Source organism: Ascaphus truei, chromosome 5 (genome assembly GCF_040206685.1).
Source record: "Ascaphus truei isolate aAscTru1 chromosome 5, aAscTru1.hap1, whole genome shotgun sequence".
In the NCBI taxonomy this organism is placed as follows: Eukaryota; Metazoa; Chordata; class Amphibia; order Anura; family Ascaphidae; genus Ascaphus; species Ascaphus truei.
Genome location: NC_134487.1, coordinates 191,297,839 through 191,325,736, shown reverse-complemented (window position 1 = coordinate 191,325,736; position 27,898 = coordinate 191,297,839). Strand labels below are relative to the sequence as shown.

The following is a 27,898-nucleotide window of genomic DNA, read 5'->3' as shown; positions in this document are numbered from 1 at the left end:
GAGCAGCGTGTATCTGTATTATACACAGAGTAGTGTATATCTGTATTATACACAGAGCAGCGTGTGTATCTGTATTACACACAGAGCAGCGTGTGTATCTGTATTATACACAGAGCAACGTGTGTATCTGTATTATACACAGAGCAGCGTGTATCTGTATTATACACAGAGCAGCGTGTATCTGTATTATACACAGAGCAGCGTGTGTATCTGTATTATACACAGAGCAGCGTGTGTATCTGTATTATACACAGAGCAGCGTGTGTATCTGTATTACACACAGAGCAGCGTGTGTATCTGTATTATACACAGAGCAGCGTGTGTATCTGTATTATACACAGAGCAGTGTATATCTGTATTACACACAGAGCAGCGTGTATATCTGTATTATACACAGAGCAGCGTGTGTATCTGTATTATACACAGAGCAGTGTCTATCTGTATTATACACAGAGCAGCGTGTGTATCTGTATTATACACAGAGCAGTGTCTATCTGTATTATACACAGAGCAGTGTCTATCTGTATTATACACAGAGCAGTGTCTATCTGTATTATACACAGAGCAGCGTGTGTATCTGTATTATACAAAGAGCAGCGTGTATCTGTATTATACACAGAGCAGCGTGTGTATCTGTATTATACACAGAGCAGCGTGTGTATCTGTATTATACACAGAGCAGCGTGTGTATCTGTATTATACACAGAGCAGTGTCTATCTGTATTATACACAGAGCAGCGTGTGTATCTGTATTATACACAGAGCAGTGTCTATCTGTATTATACACAGAGCAGTGTCTATCTGTATTATACACAGAGCAGTGTCTATCTGTATTATACACAGAGCAGCGTGTGTATCTGTATTATACACAGAGCAGCGTGTATCTGTATTATACACAGAGCAGCGTGTGTATCTGTATTATACACAGAGCAGCGTGTGTATCTGTATTATACACAGAGCAGCGTGTGTATCTGTATTATACACAGAGCAGTGTCTATCTGTATTATACACAGAGCAGCGTGTGTATCTGTATTATACACAGAGCAGTGTCTATCTGTATTATACACAGAGCAGTGTCTATCTGTATTATACACAGAGCAGTGTCTATCTGTATTATACACAGAGCAGCGTGTGTATCTGTATTATACACAGAGCAGCGTGTATCTGTATTATACACAGAGCAGCGTGTGTATCTGTATTATACACAGAGCAGCGTGTGTATCTGTATTATACACAGAGCAGCGTGTGTATCTGTATTATACACAGAGCAGTGTCTATCTGTATTATACACAGAGCAGCGTGTGTATCTGTATTATACACAGAGCAGTGTCTATCTGTATTATACACAGAGCAGTGTCTATCTGTATTATACACAGAGCAGTGTCTATCTGTATTATACACAGAGCAGCGTGTGTATCTGTATTATACACAGAGCAGCGTGTATCTGTATTATACACAGAGCAGCGTGTGTATCTGTATTATACACAGAGCAGCGTGTGTATCTGTATTATACACAGAGCAGCGTGTGTATCTGTATTATACACAGAGCAGTGTCTATCTGTATTATACACAGAGCAGTGTCTATCTGCTCTGTGTATGCGTGTGTATCTGTATTATACACAGAGCAACGTGTGTATCTGTATTATACACAGAGCAGTGTCTATCTGTATTATACACAGAGCAGCGTGTGTATCTGTATTATACACAGAGCAACGTGTGTATCTGTATTATACACAGAGCAGCGTGTATCTGTATTATACACAGAGCAGTGTGTATCTGTATTACACACAGAGCAGCGTGTGTATCTGTATTATACACAGAGCAACGTGTGTATCTGTATTATACACAGAGCAGTGTCTATCTGTATTATACACAGAGCAGCGTGTGTATCTGTATTATACACAGAGCAACGTGTGTATCTGTATTATACACAGAGCAACGTGTGTATCTGTATTATACACAGAGCAGTATCTATCTGTATTATACACAGAGCAGCGAGTGTATCTGTATTATACACAGAGCAGCGTGTATATCTGTATTATACACAGAGCAGTATCTATCTGTATTATACACAGAGCAGCGAGTGTATCTGTATTATACACAGAGCAGCGTGTATCTGTATTACACACAGAGCAGCGTGTATATCTGTATTATACACAGAGCAGCGTGTATCTGTATTATACACAGAGCATCGTGTGTATCTGTATAATACACAGAGCAGCGTGTGTATCTGTATTATACACAGAGCATCGTGTGTATCTGTATAATACACAGAGCAGCGTGTGTATCTGTATTACACACAAAGCAGCGTGTATATCTGTATTATACACAGAGCAGCGTGTGTATCTGTATTATACACAGAGCAGCGTGTGTATCTGTATTATACGCTGAGCAGTATCTATCTGTATTATACACAGAGCAGCGTGTGTATCTGTATTATACACAGAGCAGCGTGTATCTGTATTATACACAGAGCAGCGTGTGTATCTGTATTATACACAGAGCAGCGTGTGTATCTGTATTATACACAGAGCAGCGTGTGTATCTGTATTATACACAGAGTAGTGTATATCTGTATTATACACAGAGCAGCGTGTGTATCTGTATTATACACAGAGTAGTGTATATCTGTATTATACACAGAGCAGCGTGTGTATCTGTATTATACACAGAGCAGCGTGTGTATCTGTATTATACACAGAGTAGTGTATATCTGTATTATACACAGAGCAGTGTGTCTGTACTGTGAAGACTTTATTGTGCACAAGGCAGGGTGAAATGTACACAGGGCAGTGTGCTGCACTCACCTCCTGACATACTCGGTACTGATCTATGGCCCAGACAGTTGGCACATGGGTGGCGAGCAGCTGGTACTGTGTCAGGGTGGCGTTACATGCACGGGCGCAAATCAGACGTGTTTTTCCCACTGCGTTGTCTCCGACCACCACGCACTTTATGGTCTCAACGTTTGGCCGCTCATAATCCATATCACTGTCCAGCAGCTGGGATCTAATTGATGGGCAACACAGAGACAAGGGAAGAGATTGGAGAGGGAGCGTGAGGAGAATCACAATGAAGGAGGGTGAGAGACGGAGAGAGAGATGGAAGGAGACAAAAGGTGAGGGAAGGAGACAAAAGGTGAGGGAAGGAGACAAAAGGTGAAGGAGTGAGGGAGAGGGCGAGACGAGGGAGATAGAAGAGAGAAAATGGGGTCAGTGTGCTTAATATCGAGATTGTTTTATTCCACCACAACATGGACCTCGTAAATCCCCCGAAGAAGCTCCAATTATCCAATACTGCTGCACAGGATTCCTATAAGTTAATAGGGTCAGTTACACACCTGTCCTATGGGATAAGAATATGTTACACACACTGGATTCCAGTATTAACGGCGTCAGTGGTACATCCCTTTTATAGGATAATAAGAGGGCGTCTGTCACTCTGAATTCCTGTAGTCAAATCCGCTCAGCTTCTCCCGCGTAACTTCCAGGAATCCCAGGTGTGAGGCGCCTTGTTAATAATTACAAGGCAGGTCCTGCTGACCCTATTAAGGTAGAATAGGAATCAAGACACACAGGTCGTCACGTCAAGAGAAAGCAACGTTCAGAGAGGGAGAGAGAGGGAGGGAGAGGCAGGGAATGGGAGGGAGAAAGGATGAGAGAGAGATGGAAGAAGAGAGGAGAGACCGATAGACAAATACATTATTAATAGGGAGAGAGATGGATGAGGAAAGGGGAGAGAGCGAGACAGAGAATTATCCCAGCATTGCTTTTGACTATATAAATATCTATATATTTGTGATATGTGTAGTATATACATATATATATGTGTGTATATATACATATATAAGTATATTGTATACACACACACTTAGGTATGGAAATATACATACATATATACTCATATTTTTACATTACATATGTACATACACACAAATTAATACATATATTTTATATAGTTCTATATTGACACATGCATAATATATATATATATACACACATTTATTTTTATGCATGTGTCAATATAGATAAAACATATATACTGTATATATATATATATATATATATATAGTGCATCCATAGTAGTATAAAACCTTCCTCATCTCATCGCCATGGCAACACAATCTGTTCCCAAACCGATCTCCTAGCAGCCAGAAATGTCACAGGGAAAAGAACCCCCCCAAACATGAGAGAAGCCCCCCATCCACCAAGTACTAAGACCACCCAAACATGACACAGATAGGAGCCCCCAACACACAGCACTGAGACCACCCAAACATGAGAAAGAGAGGAACCCCCCACAGCACTGAGACCACCCAAACATGAGAAAGAGAGGAACCCCCCACACCACTGAGACCACCCAAACATGAAAGTGGAGCCACTCACCCACCACAGATCACCCGAACATGATAGAAAGGAGCCCCCCACCCAGCACGGAGACCACCCAAACATGATAGAAAGGAGCCCCCCACCCAGCAGGGAGACCACCCCAATATGAAAGAGAGGAGCCCCCCACCCACCCAGCACTGAGACCACCCAAACATGATAAAAAGGAGCCCCCCACCCAGCACGGAGACCACCCAAACATGAAAGAAAGGCGCCCCCCACCAAGCACGGAGACCACCCCAACATGAAAGAAAGGAGCCCCCCACCCAGCACGGAGACCACCCAAACATGAAAGAAAGGAGCCCCCCAGCCAGCACGGAGACCACCCAAACATGAAAGAAAGGCGCCCCCCAGCCAGCGCGGAGACACCCAAACATGAAAGAAAGGAGCCCCCCAGCCAGCGTGGAGACACCCAAACATGAAAGAAAGGAGCCCCCCACACACCCAACCCTGAGACCACCCAAACATGAAAGAGATGAGCCCCCCACCCACCACTGAGACCATCTAAATGAAAGAGAATGGGGAGCCCCACACACACATTCCCAATACCACAGCCCTCCCCACTCCATTCCTTCTCCCCCGAACTTCCTATCACCTAAGACACTACGAGCTCCCCAGCTGACACTATACCACCCTTCTCCCTGTTAGGCCGGGTCCCTCACATGGCGGCCATGATGACATCACCCACGCATCTTCTATTCACATCCGAAAAGGATGAGCAGGGACTGTGTGTGTTTATATGTGTATATCTATTTGTGGGTGGGTGTGTATATATATATATATATTTTTTAAATGTATGTGTTTTTATATAATTGTGAATATATGTGTATATATTTGTGTACGTAGAAATATAAATGTGTATATGTGTACACCTTTGTTTTTCTATGTATATCGTGGTGTCTACGTGAGCGTGTCTGTATCACATTGTGCGTGTATATGTCTGTACATTTGTATCAGTGTGTCTTTGTGTGTCACATTGTATATGTGTATAAATGTAATATATATAGTATGTGTCTAGATATCAATGTGGGTGTTTGTATGTATCAATGTGTGCACATATGTATATGTGTGTCATTGTGAGTGTACCTGCGTCTCTGTGTCATGGTGTGTGTATCCCTGTGTCATGGTGTGTGTGTATATATATCCGTCTGCTCCTATCCCCTGTATTATATCCGGTGTTGGGGGTGCAGGTTGCGACTCCTGGTTTCCAGCGAGGAGGTGTGTGTGTGCGCGCCTGTGTCTGTGTAAGGTGGGGGGGGCGAGAGGATATTTTTTAAGCTAGAAGCGAAAGTCTTGAGTGCCATCTGCTGGCCCCATTAAGTAGCACACACACATACACATCCAGACTCACACTCATACACACACGGCAGATATCCCATTAGGCCCGGGCACAGGGTGGCAACATTTGGGGTGGCAAAAATGTCTGCCCCCAAATACATTTGCCACGCTCTCTGGCCTGATGGGAAGTCACTTTCATATGCCGGGCGCCTCCTTGCTGTCCACCTCCTCCTTTTGATTCGGACATCACCAACCTGGCGTCTTGTTGCCATGGCAAGGTGAACTCGCGGCGTCAAATGACGTCATGACGTGGCGTTACCATGGCAACGAGACGCGGTGTGATGTCACTTTGGAGGAGGAGGGCGCGCTGCACATACATCCAGATACAGCCTCACACACATCCATACACACTCATCCACACACATATATCTAGACATAGACGTTTATACGACAAGACACATACAAACACCATACAGATATATATACACACCCACACACACATATATATATATATATATATATATTTATATCCAAGTACATACAAAGAGACACATCCAGATACACGCCCACATGCAGAGACACACCGACACAAAAGAACAGGAATGACACACACACCAGCACTGGTAATCACAAACCACAGGGCAGACAGACATATGCACATCCTGATTCCTGACATACAGTACGCTCATACACACATTCGGACACATACACACATACATATATGCATACACATTCAGACACACCCACACACATATACATCAAGGCACATACATACACATCAAAGTACACACAGAAAGATACGTCCAGATACACACAGACACAAAAGAACAGGGTTGACACAAACCTCCCACCCACACCAGCACTGGTAATCAGAAACATCAGTGCAGACAGACACATACATCAAGACATACACTCATACACACGTACATATTAACACCATGAGTGGCACATTTAAATAAATAACACCCAGGTAAAAACCACCAGGACTGACACATTTCTAAAAACAAAACACACACTCAGGACAGCAAGATTTACAAACGCACATCCAGAAACACACACACACACAATAGGACAAACACTTCCAGATTCACACACACACACACACACACACACACACAAACACAACAATAGGACAAATACATCCAGACTCACACACAGATTCAGACAGACACACTCAGATCAGGAGGAGTGACAAACACGCCTAGACACAAAAGCCAGGACTGTCAGGTACACACATACAAAAACAATCACACACACCCATACCCCTGGGAAGATTCACACAGATCAAGATGCACACAGATACACGCACATTCTGCACATGCATACACAGGCCCACAGAACACATGTTACATTGCTAGGCACACACAAATACACCCACAGACCAACAAACACATCACAAGTACACACTGCCGGACAGACCCACATATAGTAAATCACATACACAGATATACATGTACCACACGGAATCAGACATTTGGCCGCGGCCGTCTGGCTGCAACCAAATTTCCGCTGGCGTTTGGCCACCGAGGGACCCTTCACCGCTACCGCTGGACACTCAGCCGCCGGCCGTTTTTAGTGAAGGGGATTAGAGTTAGGGCTTCGAGTAAGGGGTTTTAGGGTAAAGGGTTTTATGGCAAAGGGTCAAGGTTTTTAAGGTAGGGTGCAGCGCAAGTATTAGGGGTGTTTAGGGTAAGGCGTAAGGTAAGGGGCTTACCTTGGCGTGGGTGGCGGAGAGATGTCCTGGCAGCGAGGTGAGTGGCAGCTAAACGCCTGCGGTGATTTGTATATGCAGAGGTAGGTAGATACACACACACACCACATCCAAACACAAGCATATCTACTACTGGTATTTATTTAGATATGCAGCCAGAAACACAAACAGATAACCACACAACCAGTCAAACACATTTAACATTAACACACATACACCCACATTCATAAACACATGTGCACAAGAGATACACGCACACACACAAAGAAAGACAAACACAAACACAAACACATACTCATACAGATAAACAGATACACATACACTGATTTACACACAATCACTGCCAGTGGGTTTAATACCTGTAGCCCCCCTAGTGTAAGGAGTTAATGGCCTTAACAGGTCAACTGTGTGGGCTCACACAGAGTAACACCCCTCTCCCCTCACATGATATAGAGTGACATGGTAGAAAAGAGTTAATAATGTAAATATGTTCTGTGTATAGGTATGTGTACTAAGATTGATCTGTCCCCATTTGTTGTTTTATAGTTAGGGAAAGTGCCCTACCCAGTTAGCGTTCGTAGAAATGGCCATGATGAACCCATCTGATTATACGAGGAAGCCTGTGCCCAAAAGGGTTTCCCCAGATAGGAACTGTAGGGCATACTCGGATCAGTTCAGACAGAAGGTCTGTAGCTAATTCAAACCCAGTCTGCCCAGAGGTCGCAGTCCGTGTACAGTACTGGGGTATTGATCCCGAGGAAATAGAATGCCGGCCAATACCCGCAAGGAGCTCACTAATAATGGGACATGTTGGACGGGACGCTACATCTTACCCAAAGAGAAACAAGCCTAAGTACCTCCCTAGCGTATTAAGATGAGGGTACTTAGGGAAGAAGAAAATAGTATAAACACTGTACATATATGGCTGTGACCCATCTTAAGTGTCCCAGTTAAAGTGTGTGGCAGAGTTAATTTTGGAGTTAATATGTCTGGATGTTTTATTTCTATTTCTTTAATCATGGACGCATTCTGAATATCTGGATTAACATTTTGATTTATTTCTTCAAACATGTATGTTTCCTTGAGCAGAAGTCTCCTACCATCAATTGCAAGAGAAATTAAGATTTAATTGACTATTGGGGTATGTTTCCTTGAGCTGAATAGGCAAACCCCTCCCTTAATTGTTATTCAATTGCATGTGAATAGAGTATTTAAGACAGACGATCTTGGCTGTGACCCATCTTAAGTGTCCCAGTTAAAGTGTGTGGCAGAGTTAATTTTGGAGTTAAAATTGGAGGAAGATCGGGACTCTGCACAACAACTTTGCAACTGTGAGAACTTAACATTCGAAAAGCTGTGATTCTTTGTACTCTTCCTATCCTGCAATAACTTGGAATCTCTCCTCCTGCATCTCACAATGCCCTCCATGTTACTTTTTCTGTTTACTGTTTCCTCACTCCTTGGTGAACGTCTCTGTTCTCGCCAACATCCCCACTGCACCATTATTTATACACCTCTCTCACAACAACGTCTTTACCCCTCAATAAAAAAACACCCACAAATCCTCTATTCACACCCTCTATCTACTCATTCCTGCTGCTGGGGATCAACCCCTAAGCCTGAAGCCAGACATACACACCTGATTTCATCCATGCCTCCCTGCCATCTCTTCCCCTGTAAAGTGTGTTAACCCTTAAGTTATTTGACTAACCTTATAACTTGCCCCACAAAGCAAGCATCCCAATAGCCTGCACTTATGGTTACTGTCCCAAACTAAGTCACTCCTACCACCCATTGTGACCAAGCACTGCTATCTACAGCACTTATTCCCTCACCTACTGTCTCTGTAAGTTCCCCATCAAACCTCTTAGATTGTAAGCTCTTCGGGGCAGGGATTTCCTTTCCAATTGTCTGATTTTGCTGCACTTATTGTATAATTATAATTCCCTGTACTGTATTCTCTGTGAAGCGCTGAGTACACCTTTGGCGCTATATAAATAAAGACATACATATATCAGAACTGTGAATAGAGTGGTGTGTAAGTTTGAAGAGCATTATCACCAGCTGATATTAAAGCTCCTGTTTGTACTATAAAAGTTCCTGGCGCCCAATATTATTCCTTCAGGGTGGCTTATTATCTGAGGAAGGGGCTGTGACCCTGAAACGTAACTGTAGTTCTGCTGATACTATGCAGTAAAACCTGCTGATACTATGCAGTAAAACCCAGCAATTTTTGCTGCAGTATTTGTATGCCTCCATTCTACTTTTTCTGTTCATACTGTTATAGCCCTCTGGAACATAGGGGGAGGGATGGGCTAGCTTGAACCAAGATTTATACTCCATATATATTTTTGTACACCATCTGGCATTGGAAGTGCCCCTGTATATCTTAATTTTATTATTATTCCATCAGCATATCTACACCCATCCTGCACGGATCCAGCGCCCTGACAAAATATGAGCGACTGTACAAAGCTATGTACATAGACAACTGATGTAAACTCCTTAACAGCTGGGCAAGGAGGGTTACATATGGTTACATTACACCGGTGTTGGGTATATTGGTTGGCATGCAGATACTACCGTCTAACCTCTCTCTAGTATAGTAGCCAATCAGTGCCAGTTGGTTTAACTTACCACACAACACAATGTTAGTAACATTAAGTTTGCGTTTGTGGCATTCAAACTACACTTGATTTAGCTTTATTGTTTTTTTAATGTTTTTAAAGATTCTACAGTAAAAGTTGTATTGTCAAAAGACAATTTTGTGTATTTGTTGGTAGTCTAGGTCAGACATAGGTAGCATTTTGAAGGCTGATTCAGACCCTCTACCTACGTCATCTAGCTCTACTCCAATTCTTTATGACATTGGGTGAGCCTTCTACGATCAGAGGAATGCAGCAGTTGACCACTAGGCCACTTGTTGATGTGGAGCCTCGAGTGCAAGCCAGGGTCCTCTATGTGTGTAGCCAAAAGCAAGTATAAGTGTAAGCAAAGTCATCCTGATAGTACATCTTCTGCGGCTACAGCATGACCACACACAAAGCTAAGCCCAAACAGGGTGTGAAAACTGTAGTGATGAAGAAAAGAGGAAATCTACCTACAACTCTGCGATTTCGGTTTCTTCAAGCCCTCTATGGCAGACTCCAATGGGTTTAAGTACTCCAACCAGCCGAGATAGGACAAGAACTTCAGAGACCGCTATAAAAGGGAGCGTTACCCATCCCTGATTAGTTATCCTCTCTTCTAGCATTCTTTAAAGGAAGCACAAACATTTCAAGGAAAAAACAGAAGGGAAAATCCTGCCATAGAGTACTTGAAGAAACCGAAATATCGGTAGGCAAGTTTCCTTTTTTCTTCTATGTCCTCTATGGTCGACACCAATGGGATATCCCAGACCAACTATAAAAATGATAGGAGCCCTGCTCTTGACAACTGGAACAACTGCTTGAAACACCTTCCTTCCAAATCTTGTATCAGCCAATGCTTGAACATCCAGCCGGTAAGGGGTAGCAAGTGTATGCAAAGATTACCAGGTTCCTGCTTTACATATTTCCTGAGCGGAGGCTTCAGCCTTTCTGCCCATGAAGTTGCAATAGACGTGGTAGAGTAGGTTTATAATCCTACAGGTAGCTTCTTCCTGCAGATTTGGGCTGAAGGAGTGGCTCAGTGAGTAAAGACATTGACTCTGAAAACAATGATGCCGAGTTTGAAGCAGGGGAGCTTGATTCTAATCCCGGTGTCAGCTCCTTGTGACTTTGGACAAGTCACTTTATCTCCTTGTGCCTCAGGCACCAAAAGCATAGATTGTTAGCTCTATGGGGTAGGGACCTGTGCCTGCAAAAATTATATGTACAGCGCTGCATACATTGTCAGCGCTATACAAGAAAATACAATTATTATCTATACGCTTTGCAAATAGCTACTGTACCTTGATCCATCTGGATATTGAGGAGAAAGATGCTGCCTAACCCTCTCTAGGTCCGCCAAAAAGAATAAACAACCTTGAGGTCTTCATAAAACGGTCAGTCCTCTGTATATATGTTGTTAATGCTCTAACCACATCCAGATTGTGCTCCTTATCGCAATGATGTCCTGATTCATATGAAAATCAGACGCTAGTTTACTTTGAAAATGCAGAACGGTTCTCATCACTCTCGTCTTAGTGCATCTGAAATCATGGTCAACGACAGGATAAAGCATGGAGCTCCCCAACTCTGCGCGCTATTGTAATCACTTTAATGGTGAGTAAGCTCATCGAAAGATCGGGAATCGGTTCAAATGCAGATGAAGAGAGTTGCTCCAGGACCAGATTCAGGTCCCACACATGAACAGAAACAGGAATCGTATTCGTAGGTCTAATTCTAGAAACGCCTCTCATAAATCTAGCAATCATAGGATCAAGGGCAATTTGTTACTGATATAATGCATCCCATTGCAGAGGCCTGGACCAAAAGGGATGCAGGCTTCAATCCTGTCTGAAATCCCTGCTGAAGGTGTTCAATATATTAGATAATAAATAAAAAGCACCCCCACACATTCTCTATTCACCTCCTCTCTCTGTATCTACTCCTTGTTGCTGCTGGGGATATCTCTTTTAATCCTGGACCCAGCAATATACACATCTGCCCTCATCCACACCTCCCTGTCACCTCTTTGTCTTCTAATGGTGTTAACCCATCTAATGTAATACCGTCCAACCTTAAAACTCGCCTCACAATAGCCTGGACTATGGCTCCTGTCCCACACCCACAGTCACTTGTACCAACCATTGACATCCCTCACCTGCTGCTCTGTAAGTCTCCCAACATACCACTTAGATTGTAAGGGGCAGGGATTTCCTTTCCTATTGTCTGACTTTGCTGCGCTTGTTGTATTATTATAATTCCCTGTACTGTTTTGTCTTTGTAAAGCGCTGAGTAGACTGTTGGCGCCATATAAAGATATATACACATACTTACATTAGGCACTTTTAGTTGCAAGGGTTCAATTTTCCGTATGTTTAAAGATCTCTTGATGAGTATGCATTTCCAAAATGAGAGGCTCATACCCAAAGGATGCTTGTGCGGTTTGGATCAACATGCACACAGTGGCGGAATTCTCATTAGGCCTGGGCCTATGGTGGCAACATTTTGGGGCGGCAGGTACAATTGGCGCTTGCCGCTGGTGCATGTGCAATTGGCGCTTGCCAATCATGCATGCGCAGCCGGCAAGCGCAGATCACGAATGCACCGATCGTGCATGCATGGCCGGCAACATGATGTCACACGGCATCACCGTGCCGTGGCGATGGGACGGTGCGGCGCTGGAGGAGGAGGGCAGAATCAGGTAAGTGCCTAAGGGCGGCAAATTTTAAATCCGATCATGCATACATAAGTGAGCGTATGTCCTGCGATGAAATTTAATACACTAAAACTTAGATTTGCGTTGACCACCTTGAAGCAGTACTCAGCACTGCAACAATGGAGACAACGCCTGACTTCATTTGTCTGGTTAACACCGCCATTCCTCCAATTGAGTCAGCTTCTCACATCCTCATCAATATGTGAATAACAGTTATTCATTGAGCAGACATTCAATATTTGATAAGTTATTCAACAACTCAAGTATTGAATAAATATCTGCTCAGTTAGTTTTTTTATTTAGCCACATTTTTATTTCATTTCAGTACATTTTATTCAACCAAATATTATTTTATGCATGTACAAGTGTACATCAGCATTTTCATTCTTTCTATTGAGTGAGCTTCTCACATCCTCATCAATATGTGAATGTATATATTGAATAAATGGCTGCTCAATGATTTGTTTTTATTTAACCTACTTTACAATTATGTCAATTATATCTCCTTTTATTGCAGCATATACAAGTGCAAGACTTGATCTATTCTACATTAAGTATGTGGCCAGCGAAGCTTACCAAAGCCCGTGAAGTGGCCCACCGCCAGCCAAAATAATTGCTCACGCCAATCAGCAACAAGCTAAACAACAACCTCTCAATTATATTGACACTGTGAGATGACATCTGGTCAGGCTTAAGGAAAATGGCAGAATATAGTGCTGGTGGTGCTTCTGAGGCCTACTCAGCTGGCAGTATGATGGAGGTCTAGTTTATAGACAAAAGAAGCTTTAACATCAGGAACAACCCTTAGACATACTGGTTTCCACTTTCCAGTGTCAACTCTGAAAGAATAACGAGCACTGCTGGCAGCATTGTCAATGAGCATCACATACAGTAAGGCTGTTGCCCCAAAATGTGGAGACGTTGGTATTCATTCAAATGTGCCGCAGCCTCTTTGATGAAGGTGGCGCAAAAAACCTCCAACAATTTCAAGAAGCAAGAATATACCACTGGCGCGAAGGAAAAAATTATTGGAAGTGACAGCAAAACGTGTAGGGTGGTTAGTGCGCATGTGCCAAGTGTCTTCAACTCACCAAGGTCAGTCACGGTGTCCAGCCCGTGCTGCTCGGCGAGCCCTGTAGAAATCTCTCAAACGGATCACGTGATGCGAAAGTCATGAGCGTTCGGCATACCATCTGTGAGAGGACGCTTACCCGGTGCTGAGGCGAGGAGGACGGGGGTTGCCACTGATTTTGAGTTGGTTGTATTCTACATGCAATTGTTTTACCACAGAAATGCGAGTGTGTTGTGTATATGTTATGCCCAAATTTTTATCTTATTAAACTGTATTACGCTATGTTGCTCTCTCTCTCTCTGTTCCCTATATGTCCTGATGCTGAGCCTGGAGATTTACCAGATCTCATCACTTGGGAATGTGGATCCCTATCTGGAAATCCTTACAGCACTCTTCCCCTATTTTTCCAATGAGTTTTTCCTTTGCGCCAGTGGTATATTCTTGCTTTTTCTCCTTTTTTCTCTTTGGGTGAGAGACATAGCGGGTGGGCTGCAGGGAAAATTTAGAGTGTTCACAGTTGTTTATTATTTAACTGTCGATTTAGGTTGGGCAGTTCTATTTTTACACTTTCTGCTCTGTATCAAAAATCTCAAAAGGATTATAAATTCCAGCGAGGTTGTTTATCATTGATGCTGATCACTATGTGGATGATCAGAAAGATGACCATGATGATATGAAAAATAAGTAGGCCCTCCTCATTGCTGACAAGCACCAGTGAAGTAAAAAACAAAACAAAACAATGGGTTTTCCTTGCAAATCGTTTTGAATTATTTTAGGTTCCATTTTTTGTTATATGGATTTTCTCTTGTTTTTTTTTAGCTTTTGAATTTTAAGCTACATGTACTCATTTTTTGGGGGGACTAAGGGTCCACTAGGGACATACTTTCCACTAGGGCACTTGTGGGCAACAAGGGACAAGAGATCCGGGAGCCGCATGGAGTGTCATCTGCGATACCAATCACATACCATATAGGTAATGTGCGTAATGTGCGGCCCTTTTGAGGGATCAATGTTGCCCAACACTGCTCTATAGGAATAATAAACTACAACATTAGGTAAGAAAGCTTTTTGCACCATCTTCCAAGCCAAGCCAACAAAAGGGGCCTGGTGGGTCTCCCACATTCTCTAGAGTCCACAGGAGAAGTTGAGTGCTGCGTCCTGTGCTAGTACACCTGCTTTCTGTGTTGGGCAATTGGAGATTGTGCCCACACACAAATCATTTCCACTCAATCATGGTGGGGCCCACGGCTCAGCTATGTTCTGGGCCCCTACCAGTTGTTGAGTGGAAGAGGAGAGGTAACGGTGGGGCCCGAGACTAACTATGTCCTGAGTCCCTATGAGTAGTAAAGGGGAGGTGTGTGTATGGATAGGGCCCAGAACTAAGACATGGCCTGGTTCCTGGGGAGGAGGGGAATGGTTGGGCCAAACACCTGCCAACTTTGTTGGGAAACTGGAGATTTATCTCACGCACAAATTATTGCCCATTCTCAATGGCGAGCACTGGATTAGGAGTGCAACATCTCTCTCTAAGTGTATGTTTTTCCTGTAATAGAGCGTTTGCACCCTGTTGTAACAAAGACAGAACCTTTTTGCTACATACCGCAGTATATTTACTATTTTTGGTCAAGGCCTTGATCTTTAAAAAAAATTAAAATTCTTTAACACTTTTTTCATTTTTGATGTGTCACGTCATATATTAATATTAATGTATTGACTCTTTTTTTGTTGTTGCATACTGTATATGGATCACTTAAGCCAGTTATAAAGACATAGCACAGACAGCAGAGATACTTCATTTTTCAGAGGACGCTAATCGCATACTCCTCCAAAGTAACCCTAAACAAACATTTGGCCCTGATAAACCACAAGATTACTGGAGGGACCTGGAGGATTTAAAAATAAAAGAATGTAAGCTACTTTCTCATTGTACAACACTAAGTGAATATCACAAAAAAAATGAATCCCAAGAGGTTTTCGAATAAGTAACTCGCCTACTATAGGTAGAAATAATAATTATTTTTGCATTAAATGGTGTAATATACTAACCAAAGCATCTCAAGACTTAATACTTTTAGTGATAAAGCAAGTTAGTGCACAACTAACACACGTCAGAGGTGAAATTCTACAAAAATAGAACTACAACGGGATAAAGCTCAAACAGCAGAAGAATGCAGAGACATTACAACCAATATAAACACAAAAATTTAGTAATTAAAAAAAGATTAATAAATATTTAAGAAGAAAAAAAATCTAAAAAGTCGTACAAGACTATAAAACTGAAAGAGTTTACCTTGGGTTTAAAGGGGATTACAGACGTCCAACCCAGTTTAGAACAACTACAAGACCTTTTCTACAAAATCAGAACACTGAACTTTCATCAGATATCTCCACTGATTCCATCACTCCTACTGCGCATTTGTATTTATTTTTTTATAGAAAAAGGACCCAAACCAAATCTACACGAAGGGGCAAAAGAACGCAGAGGACGCTGTTCATTAAGGCCGTTAACTCTGAATTCGACAAAAATCAGAAATAGTTGTATTTAATCTCTCTAACAGGTCATTATAATAATTAATAATAATAGTATGTTCTTGTATAGCGCTGCTAGTTTTACGTAGCACTTTACAGAGATGCGGAGCTTACAATCTATTTTTTGGTGCCTGAGGCACAGGGAGATAAAATGACTTGCCCAAGGTCACAAGGAGCCGACACCAGGAATTGAACCAGGTTTCCCCTGCTTCAAACTCAGTGCCATCCCTTCTCCCTTCTATCATTATCAGATTTTGACCTAAAAATACTGTCTAAACGGTCTTTCATTTGAACCAAAAGTATCTGTTTTAAGTTTGAAACTGAATTGTTTCAATGAACGTTCCTTAAACATCCATTCTTTCTTTCTTTAAATCCAGGTTCAGATACCAGCAGATGAGAGCAACCAATGATAACACCCTCTACGGCTGAGTCCATAGTGACTTCGGAGGCGCGCTGAGGCTGAAGGAAAGCGGGTGCTTTCCCTGGCCTTAGTTTGCGCGCCGTCCGGGGGCGTGTCGGGGGGCGGGCCAGTGACGTCACGGAGCTGGTTGCCCTCATTGGGCGAACCGCTCACATGACCCGGCCCTGCGCTCCCGTGAGCGCTCAAACTAAAAAATTATTGTCGGCTACGCTTCCACACGCCTGCGGACGCGTGCGCGAGCCCCTGCTAAAGCCGCTCTCATTGCGGCTGCAGGGGCTCACTGACAAGCGTCAGCGCGCCTCAGCGCGGGTCAGCGGATAAGCGCTGACCATGGACTCAGCTTATATCTGCTTCGACTACGACTTCTACAACCACATCTGGAAAAATGTTATTCAAATTTATAGCCCCACTGAAAAATTCAGCAATAAGTACTGTACCTTTACAAACATGCTTACATTCGACGTTGATACATTTGACAAATGCACACATTAGGTACAGTTTACATTTTTTAGAAAATAATACAAAGTAATTAAACATCTAGCAGATGCTAATGACCAGTGTTCGACAAACCTATACATTTGCTCGCCCCGGGCGAGTGAATTTAACCCCCGGGCGAGTAAATATTGGCCCAAGCAGCACACGTTTGATACTAGGTGGCGTGTAGATTTTTTTGTGTGGCGAGTAGATTTTTTGGTGATTTGTCAACCACTGCTAATGACATTATAATTAAGAAAGCGGATAAGAGAGGAAACATTGTAGTCTTAAATTGGAGTCAGGAAGGAATTTGTTTTTTCCCTTGGATGATATGTCACTGGATATAGGATAAAGTATCTGCCGTCTAAATTTAGCATAGGTTGAACTTGATGGACGTACGTCTTTTTTCAACCTCATCTACTATGTAACTATGTAAATTAGATGGATTCCAAAACAGAGGCACTAAAACAGTTAAACACCATCAATACGAACAAAAAAATTGAGTTTTGATCCTACTCTGAAATATCAAACTGACCTTAATGATATACAGTACTTACCACCATCGATGGATTGATTATGACACCTCATCCTTTCTAACTTTATCTTCTCCAAGAAGTCCTCTTTGTTATTTATTACCCACAATTCACAAAGAGCTACTTAACCCACCAGGAAGGCCAATAATTTCAGTCACCGCATTAATCAGTCAACATATTTCTCTGTGTTTGGATTCTTTTTGACAATAATATGTTTGTATAATTCATTCTTATATTAAAGATTTTTTAAATTATTTTTTTAATCCAAAATCAGGACTTTGGACCCGGAGGATAAACCGTTTATTCTTGTAACAATGGACGTATCTATAGTCTATACACAAGAAGGTATGGATGTCATTAAACAGATTCTGATAAGAGACCATGAAGGTAACCCTCCTGTCGATTTCCTGATCTCATTATTACACTTTATTCGACATAACAATTATTTCCGATTTGAATCTCAAGACTACAGTATCTTCAAACTAGGGGAACGGCAATGGGTTCCAATATGTCAAATTCATATGCTAATTTATACGCGGATCACTATGAAACTAATTTTATTCATTCATACGAGTTTGCAAATGACATCCATACCTTCGAGCGCAATATAGATGATATTTTTCTTATTTGAAGAGGTACAGATCAAAAAGTGAATTTTTCGACTATCGCAATTCACGAGAATCCTCTATTCGTTTCACCACAATGTGGAGCAAGCAACAGATAGCCTTTCTTGACATTCTTATCAAGGTAACTAATGGCAAATTAACAACAACTATTTACACCAGATAAAAAGACAATTTTACACCCAGACAGCTAACCCCCTCCTAACCTATTCAGATCTCTTCCCAAATCACTGATGACACGAGCTACCAAAATAGTAGACTACAGAAAATCTAGCTACAGTACTGGATGACAGAAATAGGGTATAATCCATCATTCCTTTCAGATATATAACAAAAGATTATTACGAATGCCCCATAAAGATTTTTTTTTAAAAATCAACAGACCAATTTTTGTCTCTACTTATTCTACAGCCAGTAAATTTATCCACCCCAAAAAAAAACCTCCCGTGATGTTCTATAGAAGACGACATAACGTTTCAGAACGACTGGTAAAAGCTGGCAGTCCTAAACACTGTACCACAGATAGTACATTCTTTAAACCTAAACCATGCTGATACAGGTGTGGCAACTGCTCAATCTGTAGAAATATAATTACAGGTCAATTTTTTTACTCAGCCCCATAATAGAAATAAAATTGAAGTTAAACAACGTATAACATGCATTTGAACACATATACTATATCAGATGAAATGTCCCTGCGGACCTATTTACGTAGCAAAGACCATTAGGGAATGAAGAACACGTTTCATAGAACACATATGTACAATCAAGAAAGGCACAGAATTGACAGTATTGATCCAACACTGCAAAACACATGGACATACAGTTTCACAATTAAGAATAATGGGCATAGAGCAGATTGCTAAATCCACAGGAGGCACAGATAGAGGTACTTTATTACTTAGAGCTGAAGCCAAATGGATTTTTCAATTGAACACCGTAACTCCTAATGGTTTAAACAATTTATTGAGCTTAGCCTGCTTTTTTTTCTTTTTTCTTTCAAACTTACATTTTTATTGGGTAGTAAGGCAAAAATATACAGAAATATAAGATGGTTTAAATGAGTTATCAGGGGGAGGGGGGTTGGATACAAAAATGAAAAGGGGGTGAGGGGAGTGTGACGGGGGAGGGGTACCAAGCGTGTAATAAAGGGGTCACACCCATTAGGCACCCCCTTCCACCGTCTGGGAAGTGAGGGGTTAACCAGAAATGTATTATACATATGTTCCCCTGCTTCATAAGCAAAAGGTATGTCCCTTGGTTATCATATTCCCACATTTAGAGGGAATTAATGTATTTTTATTCCCCTGCCTCATGGCAAACCGTTATATTTGCTAAGTGTTTATATTGGTACAATTATGGTGTTTGTACCTGTGCAGTGTATGCAGCAACCACATACACTGGGATCCAGGTGGGAGGGAAAGGGTTAATGTTAATTTTGTGTTTATGGCCCTTTGTCCCTTTTCCCTCCTTTGCAGGCTCCATTTTGCAGTTTCTCCATAGGTCGCCATTGGGGCTCCATATAACCCTATGGAGATTCCGACGATTTGGGCCTGATATCGTAGAAAACCTGCAGGTGGCGCCCGAGAGGAGGAGCAGCGGTTTCCCATTGAAAGTCAATGGAGCCATTAATTTCAATGGTGATTCCTCGAAGCCGACCTCCAGGAACGGGTTGGCAGCCATCCAAACCGCAGACCGCAAGATCGGAAACATTGTCTTGAAGAGAGCTTTGATCACTCCCCGGTCAAGTTCAAATTCAATTGGCGTGGGAAACATAGGTTCTAGGGCACCCAGGAATAAAATTATTTTTGTCCCTAGACCCTAGGAACCCCCTCACTTGACCCCAACCGGGTCCGAGAGTTAATGACCCCGGTAAAGGGTCGTGCTCGTTATAAGGGTCGCACCATAGACTCTAATGGCGGAGGTAAAAGCCGCAAGTAAAAACGGCTAAGTCGGGATGAGAAGAAACCTGGAACCCATAACTCCGGTTCTGTTCAACCTAGAGGGCTGAGATTCGGCCACCATGTAGTCCTAGTTCCGGCAGGATTGCATGGCAAATACCGACCCTCTCGGGGCAACAGAACGAAGTCAGGGTAATGGTAAAGTTTGGGTTTCTGCCATTGACTTGCATGGCAGAAAAAAGCCTCGTGTTCAAAAGTGCTTTTAAAACTGTGTTTTGGTATCTCCGATTCTGAGGGTTGTGGAGGGCTGATATTTGGCCACTATGGCAAGGGTCCTCCGGCATGAGGACCTGTCAGATTTCAGCCCGCTCAGACCCACAGAATGGATTATTTTAATATAAATATGATTGTGAAAATGTACTATGTTTTGGGTCCAGGGTAAAAGCCCGGGAAGGCTAGAGCCCATATGGTATGTTAATGCTCAGGGGGGAGACAAGTGGTCTACAATAAGCCCCCTGATCAAAGGCTCCCCCACCCTGCTTGTGTATGCTAGAACAAAGCAGAGCAGAACGTGGGTACTTGTGATAAGTGTTGCGTTTCACACCTTGGGACAAAGGTTTTCCTGTCCCAAGCAGACTGGGCGACGCCAGTCTTGTGGGAGGGGGGCTAGGGAAATGAGCCCGATTAGAATAATGTCCACCCCTGTGGGCAGGTATTACTTTGCCTCTCAAGTGAGGTGACAAAGGGTCATTGGGTGGAGGTAATTGATGTCCAATGCCTGACACCCTCTGTGAATGTATAGGGCTGGAATCCCATATAAACCAGTGTAAACGCTATAACCATTGTCTTCGTGATGTCTTCATTTGTATCCTGTATTGATGAATGAATTTCCAATCCTGTACCCGATTGCTTCATTGTCCAACCCCTAAGTAAGTGCTATATTTTGTCTGTTATTTGTACCATCTTGTGTGTTCACCTTCTTTAAAGGAATAAACTATATTTATTATATCTAAGTCGTGTTCAATTCAACCCAGATATTTTGAGTATATTATAACCTATCACTAGCTACCGTGACAGGGAGGGCAGGAGGGAATGGAACAGCAAATTGGCGAGGCTTCAAAAACATAATAATCTTCAACATAACATGCTTTGCTTTTCCAAGCGGGATTCTGGGGCAGCCTCTTTATCCTTTATGGGATCTGTCTCTGAGGAAGCCGGGTTAGTGAGGAGAAAATAAATGTCATAAGGTAGAATACTTTGGTGGGCCTGGGGAGGCAGCCAGATATACCCACTGGTCGTGGTGAAGGGGTGGTTTTGCAAAATTATAAGTTGAGGGAGTTTAAGGCTACATTTCAACTGCCTATACTGTAAACAATATCCAGGGTAGCCATACCTTCTGGTAACTGTCGTATGTATCATTTAGAAAGTTAGTGAGTTTTTCCATCATACATACTGTTAGGCTGTTTTTTATATTTAAAATATTTTTTTATTTTCTCCCCCCCCTATTTTTGATACAGGATTGTTGCTTAAAGACTGCTCACACCTGCCTTTGTACAATATTTATTACCTTTATCAAATCTTCTACTTTGTGGTATTTATATTTGTAACCCCCCTCTTCAATGGGGTTACCGGGTTGTTATATGGGATTAATAGCAGAGAAGCGTATGCTGGGCCCCACCCTGTGTTGCTGTGGGTATGCGGACATCACAGTATATAGGAGAGAAGGAAGGTTCTGGAAGACAGGTTCCTGGAGGACAAGAGGAGAAGAGCCTCGGGGACTGTCGATAGGGATAATGTTCCTGAAGAAATAGAAGAGATCAGGCTAGGGTGACCAGATGTCCCGTTTTAGCAAGGACAGTCCCAGTTTTTAGGGCTCTGTCCTGACTTTCTCGGGTGCTGTCCTGGTTTGCTTTGCCCCCAATTATGCGGGTCTTTTTATGGGGATGTGGGAACTAGAATTCATTTGGTGTCCCAATGAATTCAGACAATATTTGATATATTATCGGAGATATATCGATGATATATTGATTATCTGGGCAGGGTCATCGTTTGATCTTGATAGATTTATCAATCATTTGAATAATAATAATCGAAATATTGTGCAAAGTGGGGAAAACAATAACAGTGAGATTAATTTCTTGGATCTAAATTTGAAAATTGTGGACAATCAAATTGTCATCAAAACCTTTTTCAAACAGATGGATGTCAATTCCTACCTCAATTACCAAAGCAACCACTCGCGCCAATGGTTAAACAATATTCCAATATTGAGGGTACGTAGGAATTGTTCAAGGTTAACTGACTGACTTAACTGACTTTGATGAACAGTCCCAAATTTTAGCCAAGAGGTTTATTGAAAAAGGTTACGATTCTCGATTGATAGATAAATCCATAGAGTTAAGTAGGGACTATCCTAGAGAACAACTTTTAAAGCCAAAATCCCTTCTAACAACATTAGGTGAGGGGGACACACACAGAGATACACCATTGTTTATCACAGGATTTTGTAATCAGGAAGGAAAAATAAGGAGAATTATGCAAAAACACTGGGGTGTTCTTCTTATGGACCCCGGTTTACAAAATCAACTAAATACCAAACCAAAAGTAGCTTTTAGAAAAGCTAAAAACGTAAAAAATGTACTGGCACCAAGTGCTCTCAAAAAAGAAACTACTATTCAACCCATAGGTGGGAACTTTCTTCAAAGACCCCAAGGTAATTTCAAATGTGGGAGATGTGTAATGTGTCCGTATATGGCACAGGAGAAATGTATTTCTGATTTTAGAAATAAAGAACATCAAATTACACAATTCATTAATTGTAATACCCCATTTGTGATATATGTAATTAATTGCCCTTGTAATCTGAGATATGTGGGGAAAACCATCAGACCCCTAAAAGTCAGAATTGGTGAACACATCAATGGGATTAAGAATGCACAAAGCAATCTTGATAAAGGGAAAAAGATTCATAATCTATCCCAGCATTGTGTAACCCATCACCAAGGTAAAAGCAATGGATTACATTTTAGGGGGATTGAAATAGTGTTAAGAGACCCTAGGAGGGGAGATCGAGATCTCAAACTCTTACAGAGAGAGCAGTTTTGGATCTTTACTCTGCGGAGTAAAGCACCAGGTGGGCTGAACGAGTTGGTAGAACTGACCCCTTTTCTTAAGTAAGAGGTTAGCTCCCCTCATCTGAGTGCCTATACATATATATATATATATATATATATATATATATATATATATATACAGTGGTTGACAAATCACCAAAAAATCTACTCGCCACACAAAAAAATCTACTCGCCACCTAGTACCAAACATGTGCTGCTTGGGCCAATATTTACTCGCCCGGGGGTTAAATTCACTCGCCCGGGGCGAGCAAATGTATAGGTTTGTCGAACACTGTATATATATATATATATATATATATATATATATATATATATATATATATATATTCAAGTTTATATTATTATTCCCCTTACTGCCCCCCTTCCCCCCCATTTTTTAGAATCTATATATTTTATTTTCTAATACTTATCCTAATCTCTGAGTGATGTTTTTTACATATATTTTTTAATGTATTAGGAGTATGTATTTTGTATGTCATGTCACTTTATGTAGTCAACATATGCTCCATTTAACAATACCACTAATTGTTTAGACGGTAATATATATAACATTCTGTCAATATTTATTTTGTTGGATTTTTTCAAAATCTCTGTAATGTTTCATTATACACATTAAATATATATATATATTAATTAATTAAATATTCATATATACTTTTCCAATATGTCTATACACAATGTCATAGATAGTGATTTCTATTAGATATTTCTTTTGAGTATAAAGTGGGTAGATTTTTTGTGCAATGTTTGTTTATGTACAATGTCCGATTTTGTATAAAGTTTTGTATAAAGTTTTTTGTGTAATGTTTGTTTATGTGCAATGTCCGATTTTGTATAAAGTTTTGTATAAAGTTTTTTGTGCAATGTTTGTTTATGTGCAATGTCCGATTTTGTATAGTTTTTTTTTTTTTGCAATGTTTGTTTATGTGCAATGTCCGATTTTGCATAAAGTTTTGGTTGTACATTGATTGGAAGGCTGTAATACACCTATACTAGCTCCCATTGGCAGTGAAATGATCCGTTTTCGCTATATAAGAGCAGCTATGGGAGTGGCTAGACATACCTCCTGAAGAAGCGTCATATGACGCGAAACGCATAGAGGTGACGTCATCACGCATCGAGGAGCGGACGTGACGACGGGTGCTCGGTCGATTGCGGTGGTTTTCCCCTGACTTTGCATGAAAGCTGGTCCCTGTTTCAACCACATGTAAGCTAATAACATCTAGCTATTTCCCAGGACTTTTTCCATCACTAGATCTATGGGCTTTTGTTGCAGGGATCCTCATTAGTGCCTTGTCATTGTGGAATTGTGGGTTCATGTGAATCCTTTTTATGTATTTTCTTATTATGTAGTTTTATTTTAATTGGTATAAAGACAATTATTTTTACTAACTGTGTTTTTCCTTTTTGCGCTTTCTTTTTGTTTGCATGTTTCCTATCCACCCCGCTGATCACGGGAGAGTGAAAGCTGCAGAGGGAGAGCACATACGTTGAATCAAGGGGATCTATTGAGACTGCGCGCATTTGCTTTATTCTTTGTTTTGTATCCTCCTGCCGTGCGCCGACTGCGCATGCGCAAAGAGCACTTGCCGGGTGCTTGGGCGCATGCGCGACCGGCAATCTCCGATCGTGCATACGCACGAGCGAATGGCAAACGCCGCATGCAGAGTTGGCAAGTGCCGATCGCACATGCCCATGATCAGCGGGCAAGTGCATGCGCAGTTGGCGCTCACCATTCGTGCATGCGCAGTCGGCAAACCCTGACTGTGCATGCGTGACATTTGTCTCTGTTTTTGCCGGGACAAATATGGTCACCCTAGATCAGCCCCCCCTTATTTATTATTACAGATAGGGACAGTGCCCTAATAGTGAGAATCCCAATTATATGGCCAATGGATACACGCATGTACCACATAGGGAGAAACAGACACACCACAGAGGGTCCCCGGGTGTCAGCGGATCAACTCTACAGGCGGATCCATCTAAGTATTCTCCTCAATCAGTAGACAGTTCCCAGTTCGGAATGGAATATAAATGGTACCTGTTCAGAACCGGCTAGGATCCCAGTAGGGGCCCACAGTAGATTGGGTACAACGGATGTTACTCCGAAGGGGGGCCCGGTCTAATACACAAAATGCAAGATATAGCTCCCTATGAGTGTTACTAGTGGGCACCTAGGGAAGCACTGTGTTCATTACGAGTATATAAAATACCGTACAACATTGTCTAGTGTGTGTGCTGTGTCCCAGTGCCTGGGGACGTGACTGAAGACTGAGTTGTACTACAAAAGTTCCTGGCTCCCATCATTTTCATCCTTGCTATCTCATCGCCCTGCCGCCTGAATCCAGCACCCTGATTTGAAGTAAACTAGGCTGAGTAGCCAAATACTGTGCACCGATGTAAACTCCCTAAGAGCCGGGCAGGCAGGGCTACATATTATTTTCTAAATATATCCAATACAGTTTAATTATGTTGCATGTACATTTATGATATTTCCCCTTTTCTCTTCCTTCTTCCCTCCCTCATCTCCCCGCACTAATTGATAATGGCATGAAGCATAGATTTAAACAAGATGTTAACATAATCTTACTATGTGAAAGATCTGTTATTTTCCTGTTTGATTTTCTTCTTCCTGTTTACCAAGCTCCATGACCACCATGAAGTGAGGGTTGGACTTCTCTCAAAACCATAATGATGTTGAGACGCTGCCACATGCATCATGACGCCAACGTGATGATGTCAATGCAAGACTTAGCTGAAGTGATTTGCGCCAATTTCAATGGGTGGAGGATGGAGAGGTTACTTAAGGGACCCTAAGTGAGAGTATTTTCCCAAACACTGATGACAGTCACAACTGGGTCCGAAATGCGTGGGGGGAATATGTGAACCTCAATAATTAACCTTTTTTATTAAATTCATAAGTGCCCTCTGCCTGGGCAACTGGAGATTTTGCTCACACATTTTAATCATTGCCCATTGTTAGATAGTTACATAGTAGCTGAAGCTGAAAAAGGACATTTGTCCATAGTTAAATAGTGGACCCAGGACTGGGCCCCTATGACTTGTGGAATGGAGGAAGACAGGGAATAGGGGGCACATGACTAATCATATAATTACTCAACATTACCTCTTGATCAATCCAAGATTATGGAAAAGGAGGGGGAACTCATCACCAATGTACTCAACATTATCTCTTAATGAACCAAAGATCATGAATGGGAAGGGAGGGATGATGGGAAGGGAGGGATGGGTGTGCCCAAGATTCAACCCAAGATTTTGGATGGGCAGGGGGAAAGGTGGGACCCAGAACTCAGCCATAGCCTGAAGCCCTACGAGTTGTGGAGTGGAGAGCAGGGGGAGGGTGGTTGGCAGAGCCCAGGATTCAACTATAGCCTGGAACCCTACTAGTTGTAGAAAGGAGCGAATGGTGGGGCCCAATAGTCAGCCATATTCTGGGCCCTGGTGAGTTGTTGCGTAATCGTCAGTCTGTTGTGTTTGTAAAAATTATACATCCATCTGTCACTCGGGTGATTGAGAAGGTCACATTGGGATGGGTTGTCTTCATCATGTATAGATTTAGATGTCACATAATGGGTCTCCCCATTGGGTCTGAAAAAATTACACATCCTGTCTGTAACCTTGGGTTGGCCTAGAGGCGAAACTGCGATGGCCAGACATTCGTGGCTGCAACTGCCTACTGTGGCTGGACTGCCAGGGCAGGTGGATCCTGAGGAATTTGCGCCATCTTTCAAGTTATACTTGAAGAGTACTTGCTAAAATGAGAAGGCTCTCCTCATTGCAGACTTGAACCAGTAGAGTTGCCAACGTGTGGGTGTTTCTCACCATATCATTTTTCATTATATAAACTTTTCAGTTATATTTTTTGTTTTTAATTAGGTTTAGGGTGGTGGCTTGTAGGGGGTTGGTGAGTGTTGGGGTATAGGGTTAGTGTGGGCAGGGCTAGTGGGGTTATTTAAGGGGCCTACCACATGCCACCTGGTGCATTGGGAGAGAAGAGAAGAGAGACACCTACAAGTGCGGAGCCGTTGTCCTGCACAGGGTACCGGAGCATGGGCCACAGCGTGGACTGGAGCAGGAGCCCGAAGCTAGGCACCAAGTCGGGAGACTGAAGAACAGATTGGTGCATAGAATGGAAGGGGACTGGAGCAGACCAGGGATTCCATGTAGCAGCAGGGCCACAAACAGGGGTAACAACTGGAACTACTGACACGGACCCCCTGACTCATAACATGTGACAAATTCTTTCAGAAGAAGCCTGCTGGAGGCTGGTGGAAATGACAAGCACCTCCGTGGGGTCCCCTCCGACAGGACCACCAACAGGCCCCCCATCATCAGGGAAGCACACACTGCTGCTTCCCCTACCCCCCTCTCTGCTGTGGTCCTCCCTTGCCCCCAACTTTATACCATTACTAGGGTTGCCAGGTGGCTTCTCAACAGATACTGGATACAACATTGAAAGGTGCGACGTGGTCG

The 27,898-nt window shown here is 42.3% G+C and overlaps 2 protein-coding genes across 9 annotated transcripts in view; one reads left to right on the top strand and one right to left on the bottom strand.

Annotated features, from left to right (window-relative positions):
• LOC142495691 (ankyrin-1-like) overlaps positions 1–27,898 on the top strand; it is a 538,760-nt gene that overhangs the window by 242,874 nt on the left and 267,988 nt on the right. The window lies entirely within an intron of this gene.
• The window catches only part of RHOBTB2 (Rho related BTB domain containing 2), a 76,856-nt gene that overhangs the window by 23,988 nt on the left and 24,970 nt on the right, over positions 1–27,898 (bottom strand). For 2 of the 7 annotated variants that reach the window (XM_075601478.1, XM_075601477.1), the window contains exon 3: positions 2,808–3,009. In XM_075601478.1, the coding sequence (XP_075457593.1) occupies positions 2,808–3,009 (202 nt within the window). Of the gene's footprint in view, positions 1–2,807; positions 3,961–4,980; positions 5,652–27,898 lie in introns of those variants that run through there. The other 5 variants (XM_075601483.1, XM_075601479.1, XM_075601481.1 and 2 more) reach the window with 5 other exon arrangements.